The 24,632-nt window shown below is 38.9% G+C and overlaps 1 protein-coding gene across 2 annotated transcripts in view; it reads left to right on the top strand.

Moving 5' to 3' along the window:
* Nucleotides 1-1,740: 1,740 nt before the first annotated feature.
* The window catches only part of PPP4R3A (protein phosphatase 4 regulatory subunit 3A), a 44,311-nt gene continuing 21,419 nt past the window's right edge, over nucleotides 1,741-24,632 (top strand). Inside the window, exons 1-4 of one of the 2 annotated variants that reach the window (XM_054826724.1) lie at nucleotides 1,741-3,142; nucleotides 10,760-10,815; nucleotides 20,434-20,532; nucleotides 22,999-23,616. In XM_054826724.1, coding sequence (XP_054682699.1) covers nucleotides 3,001-3,142; nucleotides 10,760-10,815; nucleotides 20,434-20,532; nucleotides 22,999-23,616 — 915 coding nt within the window. In that variant the 5' untranslated portion in view covers nucleotides 1,741-3,000. Of the gene's footprint in view, nucleotides 3,143-10,759; nucleotides 10,816-18,846; nucleotides 18,912-20,433; nucleotides 20,533-22,998; nucleotides 23,617-24,632 lie in introns of those variants that run through there. The other variant, XM_054826725.1, reaches the window with a different exon arrangement.

Here is a 24,632-nt window from a genome sequence, read left to right as displayed (position 1 = left end):
GAAATGTTTAAAAAAAATAAAAGCCCTTGGTAAATATAATAAGAATCAGGATAAAACCTGACAAGTGGGCACTATTGTTGGACTGAGCATTGTTCAGACTGATATAAAATTAACATAAGGCTAATGAAAAGAAGCTGAAGCCAAAATTTTCATAAAGTAAACTATGCAAACTGAAATCTGATTGAACTTCTGGTTTTCAATTCACAAAAAACCCCGAAAGAATCAAAACCGCAGTAAACAGTGGTCTATGCTTAATCTCATGGCCACAAGAGGGTACAATTTTTAAATTGTAAATGAGTGTTAACAGTCCCACAGCGGTTTCCCTAAGTGACATCAATCTTTTTTGAAGTCACAAAATTCCATCTCCAGAACTGCCTAAGAGAAATTCTGGCACAGCACCTCCCCAGGCGCGTCCCCTCGAGGGCTGCGCAGGTTGCCAAACGAAGGTGATGACTGTCTTTCTGTGCATGTGCTGCGTGACGGTTTCCCTTCATCAAGGGCCATAATCTGCAGTTCTCAGACAAGTGAATCTTTCCAAACCTTCCGTTGCGTTAGCCAAGAACACCGTACTAAGAACAACTGAGCACAACATAACTTCGGCTACATTATGGATGCCTGAATGATACTTTTGAGGACATTTGTATTCTTAACCAGTCCTTAGGTGTCAGAGCCAGGCCTGAAAGCAAAGGCCAGCTGGCTTCGTCTGAGCACATCAGGAAACTGGGGATCAGTTGTGGAGCTGCACACCATCTTTCTCATGGGGCAAGCAAAATAGAAGACAGAGAAAGGAAAGCAGGGCTTGACTGGAGGCTTCCTTGTGATGCGTAATAGGTTCTGGGGTGAAAGCTCATATCTGTGGTTTTGGCTTAAACTAGCCCAGCACAACTCACTTCGACAAATGAATATCAATACTTGTTTGAAAGTATAAAATAAAAATAAATCTAATTGAGCATATAAATTGCAATGAGCTCCCATGGACATAGCATATCTAGAATATTCTCTGAAATGGACTCTCATGCAGTGGTGTGTCTGTGGGGTCCCAAATGCACTAGTGTTTTTGCATATTTTAGGGAAATCTGTCAAACATATGTTCAGATGTTGGCAGCAGTGGCAAAAGCAGAGATTTGACAGCTTCTGTTTGTTATTGCAATTGTTAGATCCTATCTCTGTCTATGGAGATCCAACAGCCGCTCAACCAGAAGCTGTTTAACTTTTGGATCACTCAGCAATGTGTGACACGAAAAAAAAAAAAAGAAAGAAAAAAAACCCCAAACCAAACAAACCCTTTTGCAAGAGGACCTGTCCAGTTGTGCTCAACAAAGCAAAGACACCCCAAAACAAGGTCGCAGGTGCAGCCCCGGCAGGCGAGGGGCGGGAGCAGCTCCCCGAAGACTCCTCTGCGGTGGGATCCGGGGCCGCGCGTTTGCTCCCCCGCCCCGGGCAGAGGTGCGGCTGCCGGCGGACCCGCCTCGCCGCTGTGGCCGCGGTACCTGTCACCGGTACCTCCCGGCGCCGGCAGCACCGAGCGAGGTCCGAGACGCCGCACGGAGCGCGGGAAGAGCAACCGCCGGGGGCGGCAGGCAGCGGGGAAAGCCGGCGCTGCACCCCGCGCCGCCGGCGTGTGCCGCGCTGCCTCTCCGCTCGCTGAGCCCGCGGTAACGGCCTGGCCAGGGCCCCACGCGTGTCCCGCCCGCGCAGTCCGGGAGCGATCCCGGCAGAGCGCTGCGTGGGGGCGGTGCTGGGCGCGGTGCAGGGCACGCTGCTGTGCGGTAGGGCTGCTGGTGCTGCGTGGGGCGGCCACGAGCGCGTGGGGCCCCGCGGCGCGCGGGTGCCCGACCGTGGCCGCGAAACGCCCCCTACCCCAGCCCGCTGCCCGCCCGGCGTAGCTGGCCCTTTAAATGCTGGCGGGCGGCCCGTGCTGCCGCTGGCTGGGAGACCCCGCGCCTCCAGTGAGAGGTGAAACCAAGATGGCTGCCGCGCACTGACTGAGGCGGAGCCGGAGCGAGCCGGGCTGGACGGGCCGCGCTGTACCGCGCCGTCACCGCTCACCCTCTTGGCCGAGCTGAGCGCCTATCTGCTGGCCGGGCTGCTCAGTGCTTGGAGCGCAGCCACGTCGCAGGGTGCGCTGAGGAGTCGGGACTGAGCCGCCGCAGCACCGGGAGGAGGAGGAGGAGGAGGAAGAAGAATATGGCGGCGGAGTCGGGCTGGGAGTGAAGCCGCCGCCTGCGACGGGAGCCCATGGGGAAGACGGGGCGCTAAGCCCGCCCGTCCGCTTCATTCTGCCCCGGGACAGGCAGTGCCCGCAGGCCCCGGCCAGCCCCGGCGGGAAGGAGGGCGGCTTCTCGAAGCTCCGCGCTGACGGACGGCGAGCGAGGGGCTTCAGGCCTGGGCAGCTGCTGCACAATAGAGCCGAGCTCCAGGCCGGGGCGAACGGCCCCTCTCCTGCCTGTCTCCCCCGCCTGCTGCACCCCGGCCTCGCCAGTCTCCTGCCTGCTTCCTTCTCCAGGGCCCCGGCCTCCAGGGTCGCCTGCTCCTGTCACCCCGGGCCGGGTGCCCGTTGCTGCCCGTGCCATCTGCTGTCCACCGCTGCTTCCACTCCTGTGGATCCACTTTTCCTCCAGGATCCCTTCTTTGCCGCCTCTCCTGCCTGCCCTTCACCCTGCAAAGAGCCTCTCTCCTCTCTGTGGCTCTCCCCGGTGTAGGCTTACTCGCCTTTTGTGCAGCGCCTGATTGTGCCTGGAGCAGCTCCCCTTTCACATCTTCACCTCTTTTCTTGTTCCCCCTCTTCCCCTGTGCCCCCTAATCCTCCGTTACCCTCGACAATGAGGATCCCGTTGGAGCACTGAAGAGGAGTAAGAAGAGCTTGCTTGGCGTGCCCGTGTGGGGCTGCTACCTTCTTTCCCGCTCCCCTCCTTTGAGGGGGGCCTAGCCCCCGACCAGCCTCCTGCTCCTCCAGCAATTGCAAGCCAGAGTGGTGGCTGTGGTGTGGCAGGCGGCAGGATGACTGACACCCGGCGGAGGGTGAAGGTTTACACGCTAAATGAGGACCGCCAGTGGGATGATCGAGGCACAGGGCATGTGTCCTCTTGCTACGTGGAGAGGCTGAAGGGCATGTCCCTGCTAGTCAGGGCAGAGAGTGATGGTAAGTGTGTATGTCTGAAGGTACAATCTTTCCTCGTCCTACCCAGAAAAGGAATTGGGCTTAGCTTTGTGTCTGTTGCCTTAATGTTTTGCTGCGTAATTCAAATGTGATTCCTAAAAGCAGGTATGCACTAACGATAGTTCATTCGTTTTAGGCCAAGTGAAAGAAATGGAAGATTGCCATCAAGCGCAAGCATAGTAGACGCTTGGTTCATAGTGAATACACAGTGCTGCATACAAAATACGTTCAGGTCTTGTTGTACATCTTGTATGGGTTTGGATATCTAGTGATCTATCACTAGATGCCCAATGTACTCCAGTTTCAAAACTGATCATTGTGATCATCCTTCCTTAGATGTTTCTGGAAACGATCCCCTCGTGAAAGTTGTTCAAAACTTAGGTCATGTTTTTTAGTATAAATTTTTAAAAGATGTTAGTCATCTAATGACCTTTTATTTTTCTCCTGTGTTGTCTCGTCTGTCCGTGTTGTGTGTCCCCCCCCCCCCCCGCCTTCTTTGGTGGCAAGAATTATGCAAGACATTGTAAAAGCTATCAACAGTTATCAAAGTATATTTGTTACGGTAGTAAAGATAATACAATGGACAGAATGGCCTTTTCAGAGATGCTTTCTTTTATGGAATTGTGGTTCTCAGTCCTTCAGCAGTTCTAGATCTTCCTGTCAATAAATTTTAAACGATGCATTATCAACTTCCTTCACATTTTCTGACAACATATGACAATAATAAAGTTCGAGTAGTACTATCTACCCCTATTTGGGCTAGTCTTGATTATTGGTTAAGTGAGTTCATGACTGCTGTGATCAGTAAATTTAAAAATGTGTACATGGCAATGTCTAGCATGTACCATTTTCCTAGTGAAGTCTGTTGGTGCGTGATATATTACTTAATTAGATATATAGCTACTGTATCTAGTGACTTGTAGCTTGTGACCGTCAACAGACCTTGTAATTTTATTTGGCTTTTCCATTGTAGGAAGTAGGATGAAAAGCAACTTGAGAATCATCAGTTCTTGCTGTTTGAGAAAGTTCTGACAAACTGTACAATAATCTCTACAGCAAAGGTCATAAACTGATAAGGAGGAGTCAAACTTTCATCTGAGCAGGATTTTGATAATTGAGGTTCTGAAAATCATGAATCTCAGGGTTTTGTAGTATCTTGATTATACGTGTATTATATGTGTTTAAAAAGTTAAACGCATACTTGATTTTATTTACTTATGCTGAAGAAGATGCATTTATACTGAAGAAGATGCCTTTATAGTTTGGCCAACTTCACGGTGTAAGAGAAAACATTAAAAGTGGAAATAGTTTAATTTCAACATGAGTGAGGGAGGTAAAAAGAAGGTTATCACTAAATTTTTAGGCTAATCTTTACAGTATATTTTGTTGTAGATGCTGTCTACATGGCTGCTGTGCTCATGTTTAAAAATGGTCATGTCTTCTATATGCTGAACAAATTCCTGTTTTTTTTAATTCTTTTCTAAAAAGAAAGCGAAAGAACTGCAGTTCATAACCTGCTTGTGAAGAAATAGCCCATTCAAACTAAAATCCCTTTATTGACTTTCAGTGGGATATGTATGCTTAAGACTGATTAGAACCTGAATTGGACTGTTGTTGCCAGCTTATTTGTTGTAAATGAAATCTGTAAGAAGGAAAATACAACTTGGTATAAATAATCCTGAAACAAAGGTGAAGTCATTACTTTGCGTTGCATAGCTAAGATACTCTAATCAAAGCAGAACTGGCTCAAACTTACTAATTGCACGTAATACACAGAAGTATGTTTAATAGGATACACATATTAGACTTTTCTCAAACAGCATACAGGTACTTCAGGAGTACTGAATAATATACAGAACTTAAGTTCTTAATTTAGTAGGTAGTATCAGTCCTGGGTATATGTGCACTCTATTAATAGGCTAGGTTTTCTAACTTGCTTGTGTAAACACCTCATAAAATTTGATTTATATTTTGTTTACTCCCGGTGGCAATTGTTTCTGGGCTAATTTTGAAGGCAAATACAGTCATTTTTACATGTGAGAAAATGGTTTGCAAAAGGGCAACGCCAGACTTGTGTTTTAGGTACTATGCAATTTGTTTGTTCCCTCAGATGCTTTTTTAACTAAATGAAGTAGTTGACTGTGGGTTGGGGTTTTTTTTACTAGTTATCAAAACCACACAAGTACTAGGAACCTGACCTATACACCATTTGCCTCCATGTTTCCATTGCGTTCTTCTTGTATTGTCTGTCTTTGTCAGCTCCTGCTCTTTCCACCATGAAACTTCTTCCTTCCTCCCTCCTTTTCTATATCAGCTTTTCCTAACGTTTGAGCTGAGATTCATCCTGTGTACAGTGGCATGTTCTTGCTGACTTACTGTAGGAAGCTGACTGAAAACCTCGGGATCTGCCTGAAGTTGAAGGCCCCGTTTCCTGCGTGGGGGAGGCCGTGGGGGATGTTAGGAGTAGTTCCTGCTGTGTATGGGAAATTCCCACTCCTGTTAAAGGGCCAGTTTGGCTGTGCACAGAGTAACGGCAGAATTAGCACAGGTTCATTTGGCTTACCATGTGGTAAGCACATACTTCAGTCTTTGATTGTGCAGCTGTGACTTGGTATAGCTCCGTAGCTGCTTTACAATTAAGTGGTTGAGATTTTATGGCAGGGTCGGGGTGTTCTGATAAGGGAGCTACAATCAGTATGTCAAGTCCAAGGTGAGCTATCATCTGGAATTGGAGCAATAAGAACTGAATAAGAGTGCAATTTTTTTACCTATAGGAGTGTGTTGGTGGGTTTTTTCCTTGGGCTGGTGTTTTTTTTTTAACACCATCTTAAAAGAATTTAGAGCAGATGAGTGATTTGTGTTGCTATCTGAGATGTCTAATGCTCCCAGGCACTAACTTTAAGAGCTGTTGCAGACAATTTAGTAATCTATTATAGTACAGAAATATCGTAAACTGCTTTCAGATCAGATATATTATTCTTTGAAACAGGGAATTGGTTTTGTGGGTGTGTTGGTTTTTTTTTACACTTAAACAACTGTTAACTTTTTTACTTAAAACCCTGAAAAGTTTCTGTGTGATTCCTAGTTGCAGTGTATTCTACTTGAATTGCAGTAGAGCAGTAGCGAACTCTTTTCTTACAAATGATGACAGTCTATGTGAGTTTCTGTTTGTAATCAGAAGCCTTTGATTTCTTACCTGTTTCTCACATGGTATTTTTAGCTGCTGTGCCCTGCCTCATTCTTAAAATGTCTGTGTGCTGCTAGATTTTCTCTGTACGGTTTCAAACCGCTCTTTTTGTTACGAGCCCAGATGACCAAAGTGACCTCTAAAATGAACTTTTCTGTTCAACAAACTAGGTTAATTCGAATGCTTAAACTTTTAATTAAAGCTTGCTAGTCCTGTAACTAAACTTTTTGACAAGCCAAAGTAAACTAGCCCATTGGAGGCCATACATGCCAGCTGTCTTAGGAACTATCTAATCATTCTTATTCAGAAGTTGTAGTTCACCACTTCTGAATTCTGTATGTTAATGACTTCTGCCACGGGGCAGGCATCTGCATCCTCGTTGTTTCTTTAGGCTAGGTATCAATAACCCCGTAATACTAGCAGAAGGCTTAGCCAAAATTTGTTTTAAGTTTGCTTTGCCTTGCTCAAACTCAGGGGATTAAATTTATTCATTTATTTTTAGGAAAGCAACACAGAAAATTTTGTGGTTATGTACTTACCTTAGGTTAAAATGGGGAGGGGGGAAGTTAGAGATGGGGGAAGGATTTCTTTGTTTCTTTTCTCCTGATTCTCTCTTCTCCTTAATGTTTGGATTTGACCCTTCAGAAATGTGTTAGACTGAGGAATAGTCTCTTGTGAATGCAGAGCACATTCTTAGACCCTGATTTGAACTGTTTCCTAAGTTTCTGTGATTCAGTAGCAGCAGAACTAATCACAGAACTTAAACCTCTGCACATCTTGCAGCTCTTGAATTGAAATTTTCATTTAAACAAAAACATGTTTATACTGGTGAGTAATGAGCAACATTCTACCTTTTCTGCTTTTGAGGAGGTATCCACATAAGAGTTTGATGGGAGAGGAGCAGTATTCCATATCAGCAGGTCTTCTCCATATGCATATATGTAAACAAGTCTGCAGATTTGTTGTTTAAGAGTACTGGATTGGGATATTTGATGTTCTCTAAATATCTTTGAAAATAGCATTGTATATCTGTATGTCATCTCTTTTGAGCAAGTCTTTCCCTATACATGTATTCCTTTCACAGCACAGAATGATGATGTTATACTAACAAAAAACCCCAATTGTGCTATACTGCATTATAGTGGCAAATAACAGGATTCTGCAATGTTATCAATGTTTTCTTCTCTATAGGTGTTTTCAGCTATTACTTTCTGGCACCAATGCATTTACCTTTACAAATTCATTCAAGCCTATAATTTAGAAAATAACTAGATCTGCATAATTTGGGGTGTGTGTATGTGTATTAAAACTATAGCTTATATTAAGGTGAGATTTGAGGTCTTGCCTAACTTTGAATAGAGTTATTGGGCCAATGATGATGAAATTTTGTTGGCGTGTTTTTATAAAGTAGGCTGGATCGTCTTAATGTATTCTAGGATAGTACCAAGAGAAAAATACCTAGATAGAAAGTAATTGCTTTTGACAAATGCAAGAGTAAGCATCTTGAGCTGTATTTTGGAATCAATACTGATACTGACTTTGAATGGAGAACTTTATTTGCAGTATGTTAAATTTCTGTAACCCTTTTCTAAGGAATTTATTTGTTTTACAGACATCTGTTACTTTACTGTTGCCTGGTTCCCAGAAGCAAGTAACAGAGACCTAAGACTGCCTCGTACCAGGAAGGGGCCTGACCCTATAAAACTTAGTGTACGAAAATAAACTTACTGAACTAACAAGTAGAATATTCACTGATTTTGAGTTGTTGAACCCTTTTGGGGGAATAAATTGCATGAATGGAGCATCAGATTTTCCGGAAGGATGGATTTAGGACAGTTATAGGTTATAGAGCACAATTTATGCTTCAGTATGTTTCTATCTCCAGATTCATATTTTTCTAGTTATTGTCCGGAATGGTGAGGAATAAGTTGAATCATGTGGTAATGAGAAGCAAGTGAAGCCTTATAAGGCTTGGTTTGTCTTTCCTGCAAGCGTCAGGTTTAGTAGAGAAGAAGAAATGCTCTTTTGTGGTAAGTCTAGTAAAGAGGTCGTTCTCCAGTATCTGCTTCCAGCCTGGAAGATGAAATGTCTGCATTTAGTTGCCTTTGAGATTATTTTATAATAGTATTTTGTCAAATATCGTATTCAAGTTACGATATTCTGCTATTTTCAGGATTTCCATGTCTGTAGATCTGTGTTCAACAGTTAAAATATAATGTTAAAATTATCAATTGCTTTTAATTCTTACAAGATTCTAATTCAGATTTGTTGGTATTAAATACTTCTAGACAGTAAAGACTTTCTAGAAGTTAGTCAACCGAGTTAATATTGCAAAACAATATTCTAAACTTCATGTAGTTGAAGCTGAGACTTTGAAACTGAAAGTAAGATTGAAGTGAAATAACTGCTTGTGACTGATGATGGTAATGGAAAAGGGAATGCTGTTTTCTAGACGAGGCAAACCCAAAATGCAGAACTTGAGGCTTTGGCCAAAGTACCACAGTGTATTGGATTCATCAGTAAAGCTCATCTTAGATGTTTTCCTGCTTTATAGTTTGATTTTTATTTTTTTCTTTAGTTATGCTGTCATACTTAAGCAAATAAGCTGTGTCCAGCTCTGGAGCCCTCAGCACAGGAAAGACACAAACCTGTTGGAGCTGGTCCACAGGAGGACGACAAAAATGATCAGAGGGATTGAAAACCTCTCCTGTGAGGAAAGGCTGAGAGAGTTGGGGTTGTTCAGCCTGGAGAAGAGCAGGCTTCAGGGAGACCTTAAAGGGGTCTTATAAGAAAGGTGGGGACAGACATTTTAGTAGGGCCTGTAGTAATAGGACAAGGGGTAATGGTTTTAAACTAAAAGAGGGTAGCTTCAGGCTAGATACAAGGAATAAAATTTTTATGATGAGGGTGGTAAAACACTGGCACAGGTTGCCCAGGGAGGTGGTAGATGGCCCATCCCTGGAAATATTCAAGGTCAGGTTGGACAGGGCTCTGAGCAACCTGATCTACTTGAAGATGTCTCTGCTCATTGCAGCAGGGGTTGGACTAGATGACCTTTAAAGGTCCCTTCAAACCAAAAGTATTCTATGATCTTCTTCTAGTCAGTAGCAATTCTTCAGGAAAGGAGTGGGGGGGAGGTTTGTAAATGTAACCCTTGAAATTGAGGATGGTCATACTTAGTAAACAAACATTGGTTTGGGATATCTTTGCTGTGGATTTTGTAATTGGTATACTCTTCAGATAGTGAAAAGTAGCTAGTCGTTGTTGATTCTGCTGTGATATTTGGAAGTACAACTTTCAATTCCAAGTATGCTTTTTGTATCCAGGTTAATTTGTTTTATTGTCCTGTCTTGAAGTTCTCAGACTTCCTTATTTGAGGTAGTTGAAGCATTTTAGTTTTTCTTTAGTGTAGATTTTGTGAGGATATTTGACAAGTATTCTAGTAATATAAGACTGTCTTAAAACTATAGCTATGAAACTGAGAAGTTGAGACTTTTCTTAAAGTTTGGACTTCTCTTAAAGAATAAATTTAAACAGGTAAATGAATGGAGAAGTGCCTCTTTAAAGGGGTGCTTGCAGCCTTATGTTTTAATTATGAGACTGACTATGCAAGTTAATTTATCAGTACTTTATGTTGAGTGAAGCTCTGCAAATATGTAAATTTAAGTCATGGCTGTAGAGAGTCCCTCATGCACTGGTATTTGTGCAGCTGAGCAGCAAGGTGGATGAGGGAAGTGATTGAACCAAAAATAAAAGCAGTTTTAAGGATTATTTTCACCTAGATCAACCCTCCAGACCATTTAAATGTAATGTGTATTAACACTAACACTTAGGCAAAAGGAAGGACAAGGAAACAGACATGAGAATGGAATTGCTGTTCTGTGTCTTAAATCAGTAAAAACTGCTGTGAAACCATTGTTCCCAAGTTTATCATGTCTGAAGTTTTTTGGTATTGGCAGTCACAATGGTTGCCGCTCTAAGCATTAGTTTCTGGATATGCTTTCCAGCAAAATAATAAAGTGTTTTGGCTAAATTTTAGGAACAAATACTACATGATTGCAAACTTTGTACAAAACAACTCTAGGTGATCTACGGAATGCAGTTGTGGTGCTTTTTGTGTGCTGATTTTTTGCAGACTTTATCATCTCTAAAGTTTTCTGTGGAAAAGTCATTACTCAGAATAAGAAAGAGCTTAAAAATCCAGCCCTCCAAACACTCTTGAATGTTCTGTACTATGTGAACAATATAATTGAGGGAAAAATGAAATATAAAGCTGTAGAATGTGGGTTTAACAGGCTTATTGTTGGGAGGAAAGGTGTTAACACCTACTTGAGGAAAGAGTGATCAGAAAATTTATGTTGAGATTGAAATTTTAGTACATATGTAAATAAGTGGAACTTTTTTCTTTCTAGGCTCTCTTCTTTTGGAGTCCAAAATTAACCCGAACACTGCGTACCAGAAGCAACAGGTAAACATACTTTTTTTTTCCCCCTTATGTTTAAAGGCAGGTTCTTTAACTTCAGCAATACTGTCATTTTTTTGCCTCTATTGCAAATTATATTTTATGTTCTTGTACCAAAAATAGCATGCAAAATAGTTTTAAACACTTTCGTGCATTTCATGATGCATGTGTGTTATTTCTCTACATTTTTTTGTGAAGTTATATAGATAACTGGCACTCTGTTTTGTAGCAAAAGATGCTTTGGGAGAGATGGGCAAAGCACAGTTGTGGTAGCTGAGGTTCCTCAGGATTATAGTATCTGAAACTTAATATCATCTGGCTTCTTTCTTTATATTTCAGATACTACAACTTTCAATGTCTTCTATTTAAGAGAAGACTAGAAGGCTTTAAAGCTATTTACATGTTTACCTTTGGCGTTTACTTGGAAGATGGATATGGGTTACTATGGCTTCAAGGCATTCTGTAAACATAAAAGCAGCATCTCGCCTCTAGTTTGCACCTTGTTTCAGTTATTTAAGCCATACATTGTGAGCCCCTAAAGAATGCTACTAAGAGGGGTGAGAAGTGAACTGCAGGTCTTGCACTTTGTTTGCTGTTCTTATCTCATGGATGCTAAGAATTGCCCTTAGATTTAGAAGTGCTGAACCAGATCATATTTTGTTACCTCTCTGGTCAGCTCAGACTTGCTAAAATCCTGTCAGGTATGGTTAATGTATTAAACCACTCTGCAGTCTTCAACTTTAATAGTTTATTATAAGCATAGACATACTGTAGTTTTTCCTCACAGGTGGTCCCAGTGGTGGTATGGCTGCAGCTGTTTGTAAGATTATAAGTTGAAACGAATGGGGAGAACCAGTCTGGGTTAAAAATATCCTCCCTTGGAAAAGTTAAACTCTATCTGCCCCTTGATAGTTCATCATGCATCATATAAACAGTCCATACTGAACTGGTAAGGGCAATGTGGGGTGGAGAATCAATGGCAGGGAGTAAGAAAGGACAAAGACCAGCAAAAATGCTAAGCAAGCTAACAGTTGTAATCCTAACTAGCTTGAGGTCATGATTCTGATACAGTAACTTGAGCTTTAGGACTCCTGAAATGACATTGAATATTTCACAGCTTTATGGCATAAAGTGGTGATCTGGTGTAAACTTGCTTTGCTGGTTCAAATCTGTTCAAAGAGCATTGAGGGGTGAGCTTTGTATCAATAGGCTGCATGCCAGATCAAACACGAAGCCTACTTAAAGTAGACATAAAATTGTAAGATCAGTGCAAAACACCACACATGCCTGTCAGTGCAACAGCACTTCGTAGCTGTGCTCATTGCTACTCCGTCAGATGTATTATAATCTAGCACTGCGCAAATCCATCACTGATGATTGTGAGAACATGATTAAAGATATAAAAATACTAAACATGAATCTGTCCTGTTAGAGCAGCACTGTACACTTTCCGTGCTGGAGAAGAAAAAGTGCTGTTCTTAAAGCTTTCAGATGCTGCATAGACAGACATTTATATTTGCGGGTGAATTGTTCATATTATTTAAGCAAAGCAGTTTCTAATACAGATTGAATGTAGGACTCCACTCTGAGCCTTAGAAATAGCAGTTCTTCTTGGTGTGTGTATTAATCCTACTTTGTAGCATGTTATCTTTCAGATGAGGCCTACTTATCCTTTTCCTTAGTAAAAGGCAAGTTCAGAGTCTAAACCTGATACTATATGAGCTAAGCTTGGACCTTAGCAGCTGAGAGGAGGAGTTGCTTCTTTCCAGCACTGCTCGTAGAACTCTGAACTGTCTTGGTATCACCTTGAAATCACCTTGGTACTCCAAATATCTTTTCAAAAACTAGTAACTCTCTATGTCAGCAGAGGTTTCAAGCCACCTCATGCAAGATCCATTTGTGGAAACGTGGGATGGAAGAGTGAGTGAGATCTTTCCTTTTTAGGTGCAGAATGCCACTTAGGTCCCTTCAGCTACTAGTGAAATTGCAGCCTGAGACAGAAGACTTACTTTTGAGTTTGCCTGCAGTTGTCAGTTGCATTCATAAAATTTCAAGAAAAATCTCCTAGAAACATAAGACTTAAAACTTTGAAGTAACTTTCCAGTGGTATGGTCTTACCAGCCTTTTATCTCAAAATTTTGTTGTGAGGGTGAACTTCCATTCCATTTTATAGGGTACATAGCAGTACATCTGTTTTTACTGTGATATACTTAGCATGAGGCTTATGGGCACTTTAGATATGTAATAGAGTAAGTGCATGAGTTCTGACTTTTGCCTAGGCTGACATGAGGCTTGTAAGAAGAAACAATCTTTTATTGGACCAACTAATATAATTTGTGGTTGGAAGGAATGAGAGATGGGTGATAGATCAGCTGTTGGGGAAACTTGCTATGCCAGTTGCTTTGGAGTCTTCAACAAGCCTATAGATACCTTTGTGATAAACAGTGAAGTTCTTCCACTCGTGAAAGAACCATCTACCTATGCTGCACTATTCGCGCCAGTGTGAAAGAGATTGTCTCATTAATTGTTGATAGCACAAATGATGCAATCTCAGGGTATACATATGTATAGATCATTACGTGTCAAAAATAATAGCACGAAGACCTGAGTACAAGTTTGCCTTGCTGCCTCTGTTCTTTTGGCGTGTTGATCTAATTGCGGTACGTACAACTGTCTGCTTTTCCCTTTGGAGAGGAAGAATACTTGGCAGATCTGAGACCTGCTGAGGGACTCATTTTTCATACATCAACATGGTCCTGAAATACTTCAGCTTGCAGAATCTAGTCCCCAGTTTTCCCAGATTTACCTGCCATCTAGAGGTTTAAAATTGATCCTTAAAGCATGAAACACATAGGTAGTCTTTTAACTACCTTTTCACTAGTCAGATCAGTTAGATTAGTCTTTCTGTCACGATGAAGACTCGTATTCCGCTGTGTGTTCAAAAAGAAAGATATGTCTATGTATCTGATTCTGTAACACAGAATTGCTACCAGTGGAAGTTTTTGGATGCTCTGAACCCTGTACTTCCTGGCAAACTCATCCTTACTAGAACTAGAAGAAAGGAATCCATATGAGGAAAATAAGCTAGGAAGAAAACAACTTGAAAGTAATGTCCTGTGGCTCAGAAAAAGGACTGATATTTCTGGTGTTAAGGTATTATTTGTAGGCAGAAGATTTCTTCTGAAAAAGCAAAAAAAAGTACAGCCACTTGGCCTTATTTAGGTCTATATGTTAAGTTTTATTGGTATTATTAATTTAAAATGTTACAGTAACAGTCCTATAACTTTGGTATGGAATATACTGAATTTAATTATGGGTAAGTAGCACATGGCTTAAAAGCAAATTTTGTTTAATAAGTAAAATTTAATTATACTATGGGTTGCTGAACCACACATAGAATACTTAGTTTTCCTCTTCTCTTGTTGATTGTTTTCATAATATACTAGTAAAGGTGGAAGTACTTTAATTGTAATGTCCTGGTGACACACTCAATTCATGCTCTGGTTTTTATGTGGCTTTTTTTAAAGGCGTTAAAATGGCATGATTCCAGAATGCTAGCGACAGAGGTGCTGTTCTTAAACAAGTTTAGGACAACACACCTCTTCCTATGAAACCTTAAAGGAGAAATAAACTCTATGTACATAACATGTATCTAGGGAGAAAGCTGATACAGGTGTGGACTGAGGTATATACTTTTCAATATACTTTCAATATACTTTGGCAATGCTTTAGCAATAGAGCAGTAAGGACCTATCCTCAACTTTATTCTAGATACATCCATGTACATTCTGTAACCCAGTGATGAAGTATGTATTGCATTCTTTTTTGTGCCTGAAACAAGGAGGACCTGAGTTGCTTCCAGCTTGCCTCTGCACTAGAAACTTCAGTGTCTCATGTCCTCTGCTTTTGCAGTCCCTTTTTCAGTTCCTCACAAGAATACAGAGCTTAAATTCATCCAGAGTACCATCTACTAGCTATGTAGCTCAAAGGTGGCTATCCTTGAATGATGGAGAGCAGACTTATTAATAACAAAGCTGAATTTTTAAAAGATCCAAAAAGCCGCTGGCAGAATGCTCAGAGAAGATGAACTTCCTGCCCTTGCTGTCAGGATAAGCAAGCCAACAATGAAACTATTTCAATAAAATTTGTGCCTATTGTAGCTAAGACAGTAAGGAAAAGTGTGTGGTTTTATGGGGTGAGGGAGAAACAAGAGCAGTGACTGCTATTGGTTTTGGGGTGGGTTGGTTCACCTGTTTTAAATGATCACATGTTCCTTTATCTTCATGCATGTTTTCCTGTGAAATCTAATTTTTCTGCTGTTTCTGGGTATGGTCACTAGGCCAGCGAGTCAAGGTTCTGTTATAGAACTAATAAACTGATTTTCTCATGTGATTTATGGGAATGCAGCTATCAAATGGCTAACTGAAAAGTCACATATGATCGAGCTTTTGTAGAAGCTAATACAATCCACTCTGCCAAAAGACTGAGTGTGCTGTTGATATGTTATTCCAGTTTTTGGGATAACTTGTTAACACATCCAAATATCCAGGTTCTAGGTGAACAAATGCAAAATTGAAACTTAATATTATGTTACTGGGGCAGGCATTTTTTTAGACTGAAGATTCTGCTGCAACCTACCACAATAACTATATGTATTTAACTTTAAAAAAAAAAAAAAAACTTGGATAGTGCCAGTATTTTGTCGTAAGCAGAAGGCTGCTTATGAAACTGTACTTTTGAGTGTAAATAATTAGCTAGCAAGGTGCTGAAAGGTGGCTTGGCATGTCCAGGGAGGTGTCTGTAACTGTAAACAAAGCTTAGGTAAGGAAGGCTAGCAATCAGGCAGTCCCAGAGGGGAAGAAACAGCCTTCCTCTGTTGAACTGCCAACACTTTCCTGGCCCGCAGTGGAAGAGATTAATTTGCTTTTTAGACAGAATGCAAGAATTTATGAAAGACCTATCTAATTTAGGGGATCACTACTTTTTGAGAGTAGCCTAAATCTCATAGGGATGCCAAGTGAATATTTTGGAGCTGCAGAGAAGACTCGTATTCTCCCTGGACATGAACACCAGTGAGAGGGCATTGTCAAACAATAACAGTTTTCTTAAATTTATCACATTAGGAAAGAAATCTTAAATCAGCAGAATCAAATGCTGAGTACTAGTTGCTCTGAAATTCTTCTTTATGAAATCCTATGGCTTGCTTTGGAGATTGTATGAATGTTGTACAACACACCTGCTAATCAGCTTGCTAATAGTTAAATAAAACTGATTTAATGTCTAATAAAAGCATGACTTCTGGTGAGTGTTATGCCAAGACCTTGAGACTGATAGTGTGTATTCAACAACCTTTTTATATAGGAAAGTAAGCCTTTTGGCAATAATTTCAAAAAGTGAGGAGAAATCATATGGTAGATACTAAGCCCTGTCCATCTAAGTGTGATTGTCACTGCTTGCTGGCTTAAACTATTGCAGTAGTATTTTTGAAGCTTAGCTTCTTAGGAATGAAGTCTCAAATAAAGCCGTAACACACAGTAGTGCTTCCTTGAAAACCTCTAACCAGAACTTGCTCTGTGTGGGCTTGATGCTGCCAATGATGAGACAAGCAGCAGAGAAATGCCCAACTGTATTCTGAAGAAGTTTTGCCTCAGGCTGTATCTTTATAAGGATAAGAATGCAAAAAGTTAACCTCTATTGGTGGAAATGATAAATACCTCTTTATCTGAATGTTAAATGCATAGGTCTTCTAAAAAGAGGCTATGCTCAGTGTTTTCTTAAAATTAAGAAGTCCTGATTATATCTGAGCAGTCATAATGAACAATAATATGAAAGAAGACAAATTTATATAAATGATCTTGGGGAGACAGTAAATTTTGTATGACCTAAGGTAGCGATTACATATCCAACTGACACTATTGTCAACATATTTTTTTGCCAAGCAGCAAATGATTTTTAAACCTGGAATAAGATTGTGAACTCTGCATGAGTAGTTTCCTGATTATCATCCTATTTAAAAAAGATCTTGCCAAGAACTCTAATGCATCTTGCAAAACATGAGCAGCTAGAATGCTAGGATTCTTGCAGAGCACCTAGTATAAAAGCCTTCAATGATAAAACATTTGTCCATGTTTCGGACTCAGTTCATACAATGTTGCTATGATTTAATACTGCAGTTCACATTTTAATTGTGCTTAACACCAAGCTAGATAAGAACAAGTTCTAGATGTTCATTTTAGTCATCCAGTTCCTTGTCTAGAGACTAACATTTTGTAAGTAATGCAAAAAAAAAAGATATGATTCTGAGCCAGAGCTGCTTTTATGAATCATAGAAGATTTACGCTTATAGAGGGGTAATGTGCAAGACTCATCTGCTTACCTCTCTAACCAATAGCTACTATTACTAAGTGTATTTATTCACACTCCTGTTTTCTCTTGGAATGGAGGAGGCAGTCTTAAAAAAAATTCACTTGCTTTTTTGGAGTTGCAAGAAGCAGTGTTTCACATTTGGAAGCAACAGGTAGTCCTATTCCATAGCTGAGAGATCCACAGCAGTCAGCAGATTCAAATTACACTTGAGATTTCAGATCAAACACATAGCAAGATTCCTTTAAATAAAACAAGCAGAAACTAGACTTTTATTGATGTTATTTTATCTTTAACTACATCTAGACTTTCTTTCAGTCACTTCTCCCTACATGTATAAGACTTGTACTGCTGCTCTTTTTGATGATTAGAAGCTTTCTAGGATTAAGAAAATGAAATTACATTAATAACTGTCTGCATTTAACAGTGAATTTAAACTTTGATTGAACTGTGTATTATGCATCAGAGTTAAGTGCTTTTCTCACTTTGTTTCATGTTCTCTGTTTAAAAGCCCTTTGAGCCAAGAAAGAATGTACAAACACTCTCTTACAAAAGATCCGGAGAGTACCAATTGATAGATTCCTCTTGAGACACTGATAATAATCTATACTCTGAAAATTTTGTGTGATAAGACAACAGATAATAATAATAATTTGAAATTGTTGATGTTGGCAGTTGGAAAATACTTTTCTAATACTAATAAACCAAACTCGCAGATTATTGTTCTGCTGCTCAAATAATTTTTCAGCAGTTTTTGTTTTGTTTTCCAAAGAAGAAACAATTAAAAAAATAATCAGAATGTGTAGAGGTGAAAAAATACAGTCTGAATTTCCATGTAGGATAGTAGATGATCTTTTTTAACAAGAGCAGTTGCTATATTATGGCCAAATACACCTCTGTACATCTGTGACTATAGTTTTCAAAAGCAGCTTTACCTTTGTGTCTTCCCTTTCATTTTTCCTCTGCCTGCCTCCATTCCTCCTCTCCCCAGAGGAAAAAGACAGACAGACCTGGCTTGGTCCAGTGCTGGATTTTATTTAGAAACTCAGAGCTTTTGATTACTCAACTTACCACAGTTAATGTAAATAACACTGTCCTTATTTGTGTTCTTTTAGTCATTTCCCTATTTGTTAGTCATGTTCTTTATAGAGAAGAAAATGCGTTTTGATCTTCTTTTGGAAATGGCTTGCTTAGAAATCTAACAGCTTTCACTTAAATGGCAATGTAATGCGATAGAAATATTGAAAGTTCTGGTAGGGTCTACGTAAGATTTAGTGTTAGGTTGTTTGGGTTTTTTAATGAAGTAAGTGCTTCTCAGTGGGAAGCTGATGAGACAGTGACCTTGAAAATTACTGCAGTATAAATACTAATTGTAGAGATTAACGTATTAAATTTTGAACCTGATACATACAATGAATACTGCAGTAAGGTACATACCGTTTTTAAAAGATTGTAAAAAAAAAACAAAAAACAAAAAACAAAAAAAACCCAAAAAAAACCAAACCAAAAGCAAACACCTTTCTGAATTTTTGTAAACTGTTATTTTCTTACTCTATAGGAGTCAGCAGTACTAGGTGCTGTCAATCTGTTATTACCAGAGTATTTGCACTGTGACCTGTCTTGTAGAGAATAAACTATTAATTGTGACTTTCTTCTTCCTTTTGTATTTTGGAGGTGGTCTTCCTAAATCCCTTTCTTCTGTGTACCACCTCTTCCTCAACCCTTTGGAAAAGGAAAAGGTAAACTATTTGCCATTTGCAAGGTAAAGCCATTAGCGCCTCTGAAGCAGTATAGCTGCTCTGGTAATGGCAAATTGATGATATTGTATTGCTTGACTGAATCCTAATGGAGCTAGCTGATCGTGCTATTTAGAGTATAGTTTAGTTTAAGGAGTTTTCTAGTAAGTGCATATAAAAATTTAAATGTAAGATTTCTCTTTATGCTCAATGTTCATTTTAATATTTGAAGTACATTAAGCCTAATTAACTGTCTCAAACTTTATAAATGTCTGGCAACTTATAGTGCTTTCACAAATATTTAAAATTAATTCCTTTAGGAATAATCACTATAAGCAAAATCTATACTTAATGAAGCAAAAATACTCTATTTTATGGTTCTCATTGAAATATAAGTAGAAAAATTCTCATATGTCTTGTCCTAGAGAATAAATGCATGTTTTAGCACTTAACTGAAATAAGGCAGTTTCATGGGGCTGTATTATTTAATGTGGCTATATTTCAGCTAGCTGTTACGGGAAGACGAAAGACTTTTAAAATAAAACTTGATTCCATATGTAAATAATGCAGATTATATTTTCCTCTTGGGGTTCTTTTTTATTGTAACAGTTATTTAGTAGACTGTCTGTAAACTACTGCATCAAATACCTTATCAGTGTGCGATATTGCTGTTTGCAGCATCAGCTTCCACTTCCATATATTGTTTTTCCATGCAGTATGAGGGCTCTGATAAACTCTTGAACTGTTCTAATAAGTAGATGAGAGCTTAAGTGTCTGGGTAGTAGACATAGCTAAGCACGGTTTCAACTAACTTCTAGAAATCTAGGGTAAGTCGACCTTCCAGAATTGTAGTTTGGAATGAGTAATGATGTGCATTGTTCAGCATAGGTGTGCGTACTCTTAGGCAGTTGACTGTGTGCGTATTCAAGTTTCTGTTCTTGTTTAAAGTTTGCAGACATCTTGGGGCTGCTTTTTAAGCAGCTGTTCTGTGCATTAGCACAGTGTCTTCTGGGGCCTATAAAAATGAAAAAAAATGATTGTAACTTTGATCCTACAAAAGATGTGTGGGTTTAAGTGGTCCAATTGAAACAGATTTAAAAAAAACCAAACCAAACAAAAAAAAAACCCAACCCAAACCAAAAAAAACCCCAAACAACCCAAAACAAAAAAACCCACCTTGTTGCTATTACCGTATTTTATCAGAGGATGCATTGAGGTAGAAGTACATATTCTAGATCAACCTTTTTGAGATTTACAATATTATGGTCACATGAATTAAGAACTAAAACTTTCAGTCTCTTTCTGGAACTTCCTTATTCTGATTTATGCAGAAATGTTTTTAATCCTAAGAACCTCAGAATGTATAAAATCTTACAAAGTATGATGATTACATTTGTGTTGTAATACTGTCCTGTCATAAGTAAGTGTGAAGCTGTTTTTATTTTAAAATTTTACTCTGTAAACACTATTCACATTTGGAAAATCTGAAATATATTGCCTGAAAATGCTCTTTCTCTCTTTAAAGGATACCTTGATTGTGTGGTCTGAAGCTGAAAATTATGATTTGGCACTTAGCTTTCAAGAAAAAGCAGGATGTGATGAAATATGGGAAAAAATATGTCAGGTAAGTTTGTTAAATATAAGATTGAGACATTTAAATCATCTTAATGTTTGCATTCAAAATTTTTAGGCCGTTTTAAGAGGTGAATCTGAACACAGTAGATAGAAAGTAAAAACTGTCATCTTAGCCACCTCCCCCAAATTTTACATGTTTGAGTTTGAAAACTGTCCTTCCTCCAGAAATTTGATACGAAGTTAAAACTGTGTTTGGGTATTTCGGGTTTTTTTAGAGCATTTTCAGATCTTTTTGCTGAACATAACTTTTGAGTTCTGTTATCGCCCAAGGAAATTTAGCTCAGAAAGAGTGCTTAAAAAGTTTCATAACAATTAATTTCATAATTAACTTTTTCCAAGTTGGCCAGAAGGGAAAAGGTCACCTGTCCAAAGTTTTATTGTAGAGAGAAGAATGTATGTGATTATAATGTATTTCTCATGGATTTAACCGTATCTTGTTCATATTTCTCTTTCTGCGTTTCTCATTCTTCTCTTTCTCTTATCTCATTCTTCTGTTTCAGGTGAGGGGGATACTGAGTTTCTGAACAAAACCTTTTTCTGTGTAAATGTGACAATATGTTTCTGTTGACTGTCAGGGTGTGAAAGATCAATCTGAGAGTTGAAGTAGGAGGTAGCTCTATCCCTGTATTATCACCTCAAAGCTGTAATTCATACAGTTTAAGGAAATTAAACAATTTATATGTAGCATGTATATATTTTAATATGTGTTAATTAACGTGTTGTATTTTACCACTACAACTGGATGACTATATAGTCACTGAATCAGTATTGTTTCTGGATAGCATTTGGTCAGGTATTAACTATTGACAAATACCCAAAAGAGTTTAGTCAGTATATTCACTGATGTTAGTTCCGTTTGCCAATTCTTGTTTGGGTTTTTTCTTCCATTCCAATTATTACAACTTTTCTTAATTTCTATGCTACCTTAGGTGGGTTTTCTCTAAATTTGTCTGATTCTCTCTCTATGCACTCTCTTTCTGTTCTTAAACATCTAGTTCTCTCTACTCTGTCTTTTGCAGTTTGTTCTCACTGATTTCAGAAATAAAAGAAATCTGGTTTCATAATTGCATGGGTATAGATCATTCCCTTTTTTAGGAATGAGTCTTTTCAACAGTTTACCACTTATGTAAATAAGTACAGAAACTTATGTAAATAAGTACAGAAATATTTCCAGGAACTTTAGCAGTCAAAGGACCAAAAGTTGGGGACAGAAACCAAATGGGGGAAAGGGGAAATTGTGTTCTTGGGAAACACCCAGATAAGAAGCCCAGCTTCCTCAGCCTCATGTAAAGATCTAATATTTTTGTAAGAAACCAGTGTCTTTACATCCTGTTTTGAGGCCATCCTATTGTATTTGTCTAGTGTGCTTTAAAGATCTTAAGCTTCCTCAGTCATTAAAAGCTTCTTCTAAAAGAAAAACTTTGATACCACTTATGCTGGAAGTGGTTGCTGATGTATAAGCAGAACAGTATGTGGGTTTTAACAGCATTCTGGATTTTAATCTAAGTGTAGGCTTGCTGTTATCCATGAAGAATTATTTCTCCCAGATTTTTTTTGCTGATTTTCAAGATTAAAAAGAGCAGTACCTTCTACCATTGTACACAGCAGTGCCTTTCTGGATTTGACATATCAGACTCCAAGCAGATACTACGATTAAGATGTCATTAAAGCTGAAACACTTTGGTGCCCAAGCATGTGTGTCTGTTTTTTTCCACTAATTTGTACTTTCTGCAGTTTCCTCGTTGTATCTCTAGAGAGATCTTTGCAGGTCCTGTACCTTGTTTATCTGAGAGCTCCAGATTTCCACTACTCTTTCGTTAATGTTGGTTTGGAGTTTTCTGTTCTTAAGAGAGGATTCTGTGCCTCTGTTGAGTATTTGGAAAGTGCACAGTAACCAATTTTGACTTGCAGCTCTCCAGAACTGAAAACAACGATTAAATTAACAAGACTGGCCTCTCTTCTCTGTTTGAGGTAGCAGAAGCTTTGAAAAGCATCAAGAGCAGTTAAATAGCCTATAGATAAATTTTTAAAGCTATCACTGCAATAATGTAATACTGGTTTGCATTTGAAAATCTGTCAGCAGAGAATAAAGACTGGAAACAAATAGTTTAGTTCAGTAGTCTATTAAAAAGTTGTCATCCATACAAGTAATTATGAATTTCCTTTTTTATTTGAAATAATCAGAAAATGTAGCTTTTTTCTTTATTCTTCCTCCTTTTTATAGAAAATAGACTTAAATATCTAATGTAGAAATAATTTTGTAAAGCCTTCTGTTTGAAGAAATCTTTTCATTATCTCTTATTTTCCAAACCAGCTGTACTCAATGTCAAACTTACATTTGCACTTCTATTTTGGCCATACAAAGAAAAAGCGTGTGACATTTGAAATGGTATTTTAAAAAAAGTGTTCAAGTAAACATTAAACTCCACTTTTTTGAACACATCTTATTTTGCAGGTTCAAGGCAAAGACCCTTCTGTCGATATTACTCAGGACCTTGTCGATGAATCTGAGGAAGAACGTTTTGATGATATGTCATCACCAGGTCTAGAATTGCCATCTTGTGAATTAAGTCGACTAGAAGAAATTGCAGAACTGGTGGCATCTTCATTGCCTTCACCATTACGTCGTGAAAAACTCGCACTAGCACTGGAAAATGAGGGCTATATTAAGAAGCTCTTAGAAATTTTTCATGTGTGCGAAGACTTGGAGAACATTGAAGGACTACACCACTTATATGAAATTATCAAGGGAATTTTTCTTTTGAACAGAACTGCACTTTTTGAAGTCATGTTTTCTGAGGAATGTATAATGGACGTAATTGGATGCCTAGAATACGATCCATCTTTATCACAGTCACGGAAACACAGGGAATTTCTGACTAAAACAGCAAAATTTAAAGAGGTGATTCCTATATCTGATCCAGAGCTGAAGCAAAAAATACATCAGACGTACAGAGTACAGTATATTCAAGATATGGTCCTACCCACTCCCTCAGTTTTTGAGGAAAATATGCTATCAACACTTCACTCTTTCATCTTTTTTAATAAAGTGGAAATTGTTGGTATGTTACAGGTAAGTTTCAGAATTTCACAGTCTGTCTATTTGCACTCGGGCAAAGAAAGTTGGATAATTTTGCTTGGAAAGATTGAGGTGCTTCGGTGGAACTTTCACTTCTGTAATTCTGAGAGTCATTTTGAAGTATGACATAAAAGGTGTGGATTTGAGTACTGAGCTGTTAAATATATGTTCTTAAATTTCAGATTTTGGACTAGATTCTCTGTAACTGATTTAAATGGAGCAAACATATGTAGAATCTTGAATTAGGTTGTTTGGAAGGAATAGGGCTGTTTGCATTTTGAAGGGTTGATTTTGTTAGGGGTTTTTTTTCTGCATTTTGGGACTTTTTAGGCACTACAGTTAAGGATAATTTTTGTCATGTTACCATGACCAAAAAAAAAATCAAATTACTTCACCTAAATTTCACAAATACAGTCTCATACCAGGATATAACTGTTTCTAATTTTGAAGTAAATTAAATCAGTTGTTTGGAAAGTACAGGTTCAGAACATAACATTGCCTTAGGTGCGTGAATGTTTTCTTAGTTTGTCTTGTAAGTCCCTAAATAATACTGCTTGGAATTACCAATTTTTTGTGACGTATGTCTTACTGCAAATTTAAAGAGATTACATGATGCTTTAGATATCTGACCTACATGTCTTAAGCATTCTGCACCAACCCATGAACTTCCTGAACTGTGTAGAAATAGGTGGCACATCACTTCCTAAAACTTTCAACTAACTCATCAAAGTGTTCTAGCACATGTATTTTGGTTTGTATTATCTTAATTCTCCTAACGTGTAATAAACGAATAGCCACTGTCTTTATGGGGGCTGTCTGATCTGGAGAAATGGATAAAGTACTAGATGCTACCAATTACTTTAATCATATTTATCTTCTGTTGAGTCTCAGAATGCACCGTGTTTAATTCCAGGGAAAATACAGCAAAGGAGAGTGAAAATTCCTTTTGCAAGCGCATACAGCAAATCATTGTCAAAACTAGGCCTCCCAACTTTTTACCACACTCGGTT

The sequence above is a fragment of the Grus americana genome, chromosome 5 (assembly GCF_028858705.1).
Source record: "Grus americana isolate bGruAme1 chromosome 5, bGruAme1.mat, whole genome shotgun sequence".
Taxonomy (NCBI): domain Eukaryota; kingdom Metazoa; phylum Chordata; class Aves; order Gruiformes; family Gruidae; genus Grus; species Grus americana.
The sequence above is the reverse complement of the archived record's forward strand: the minus strand, read 5'-3'. Positions and strand labels throughout refer to the sequence as shown.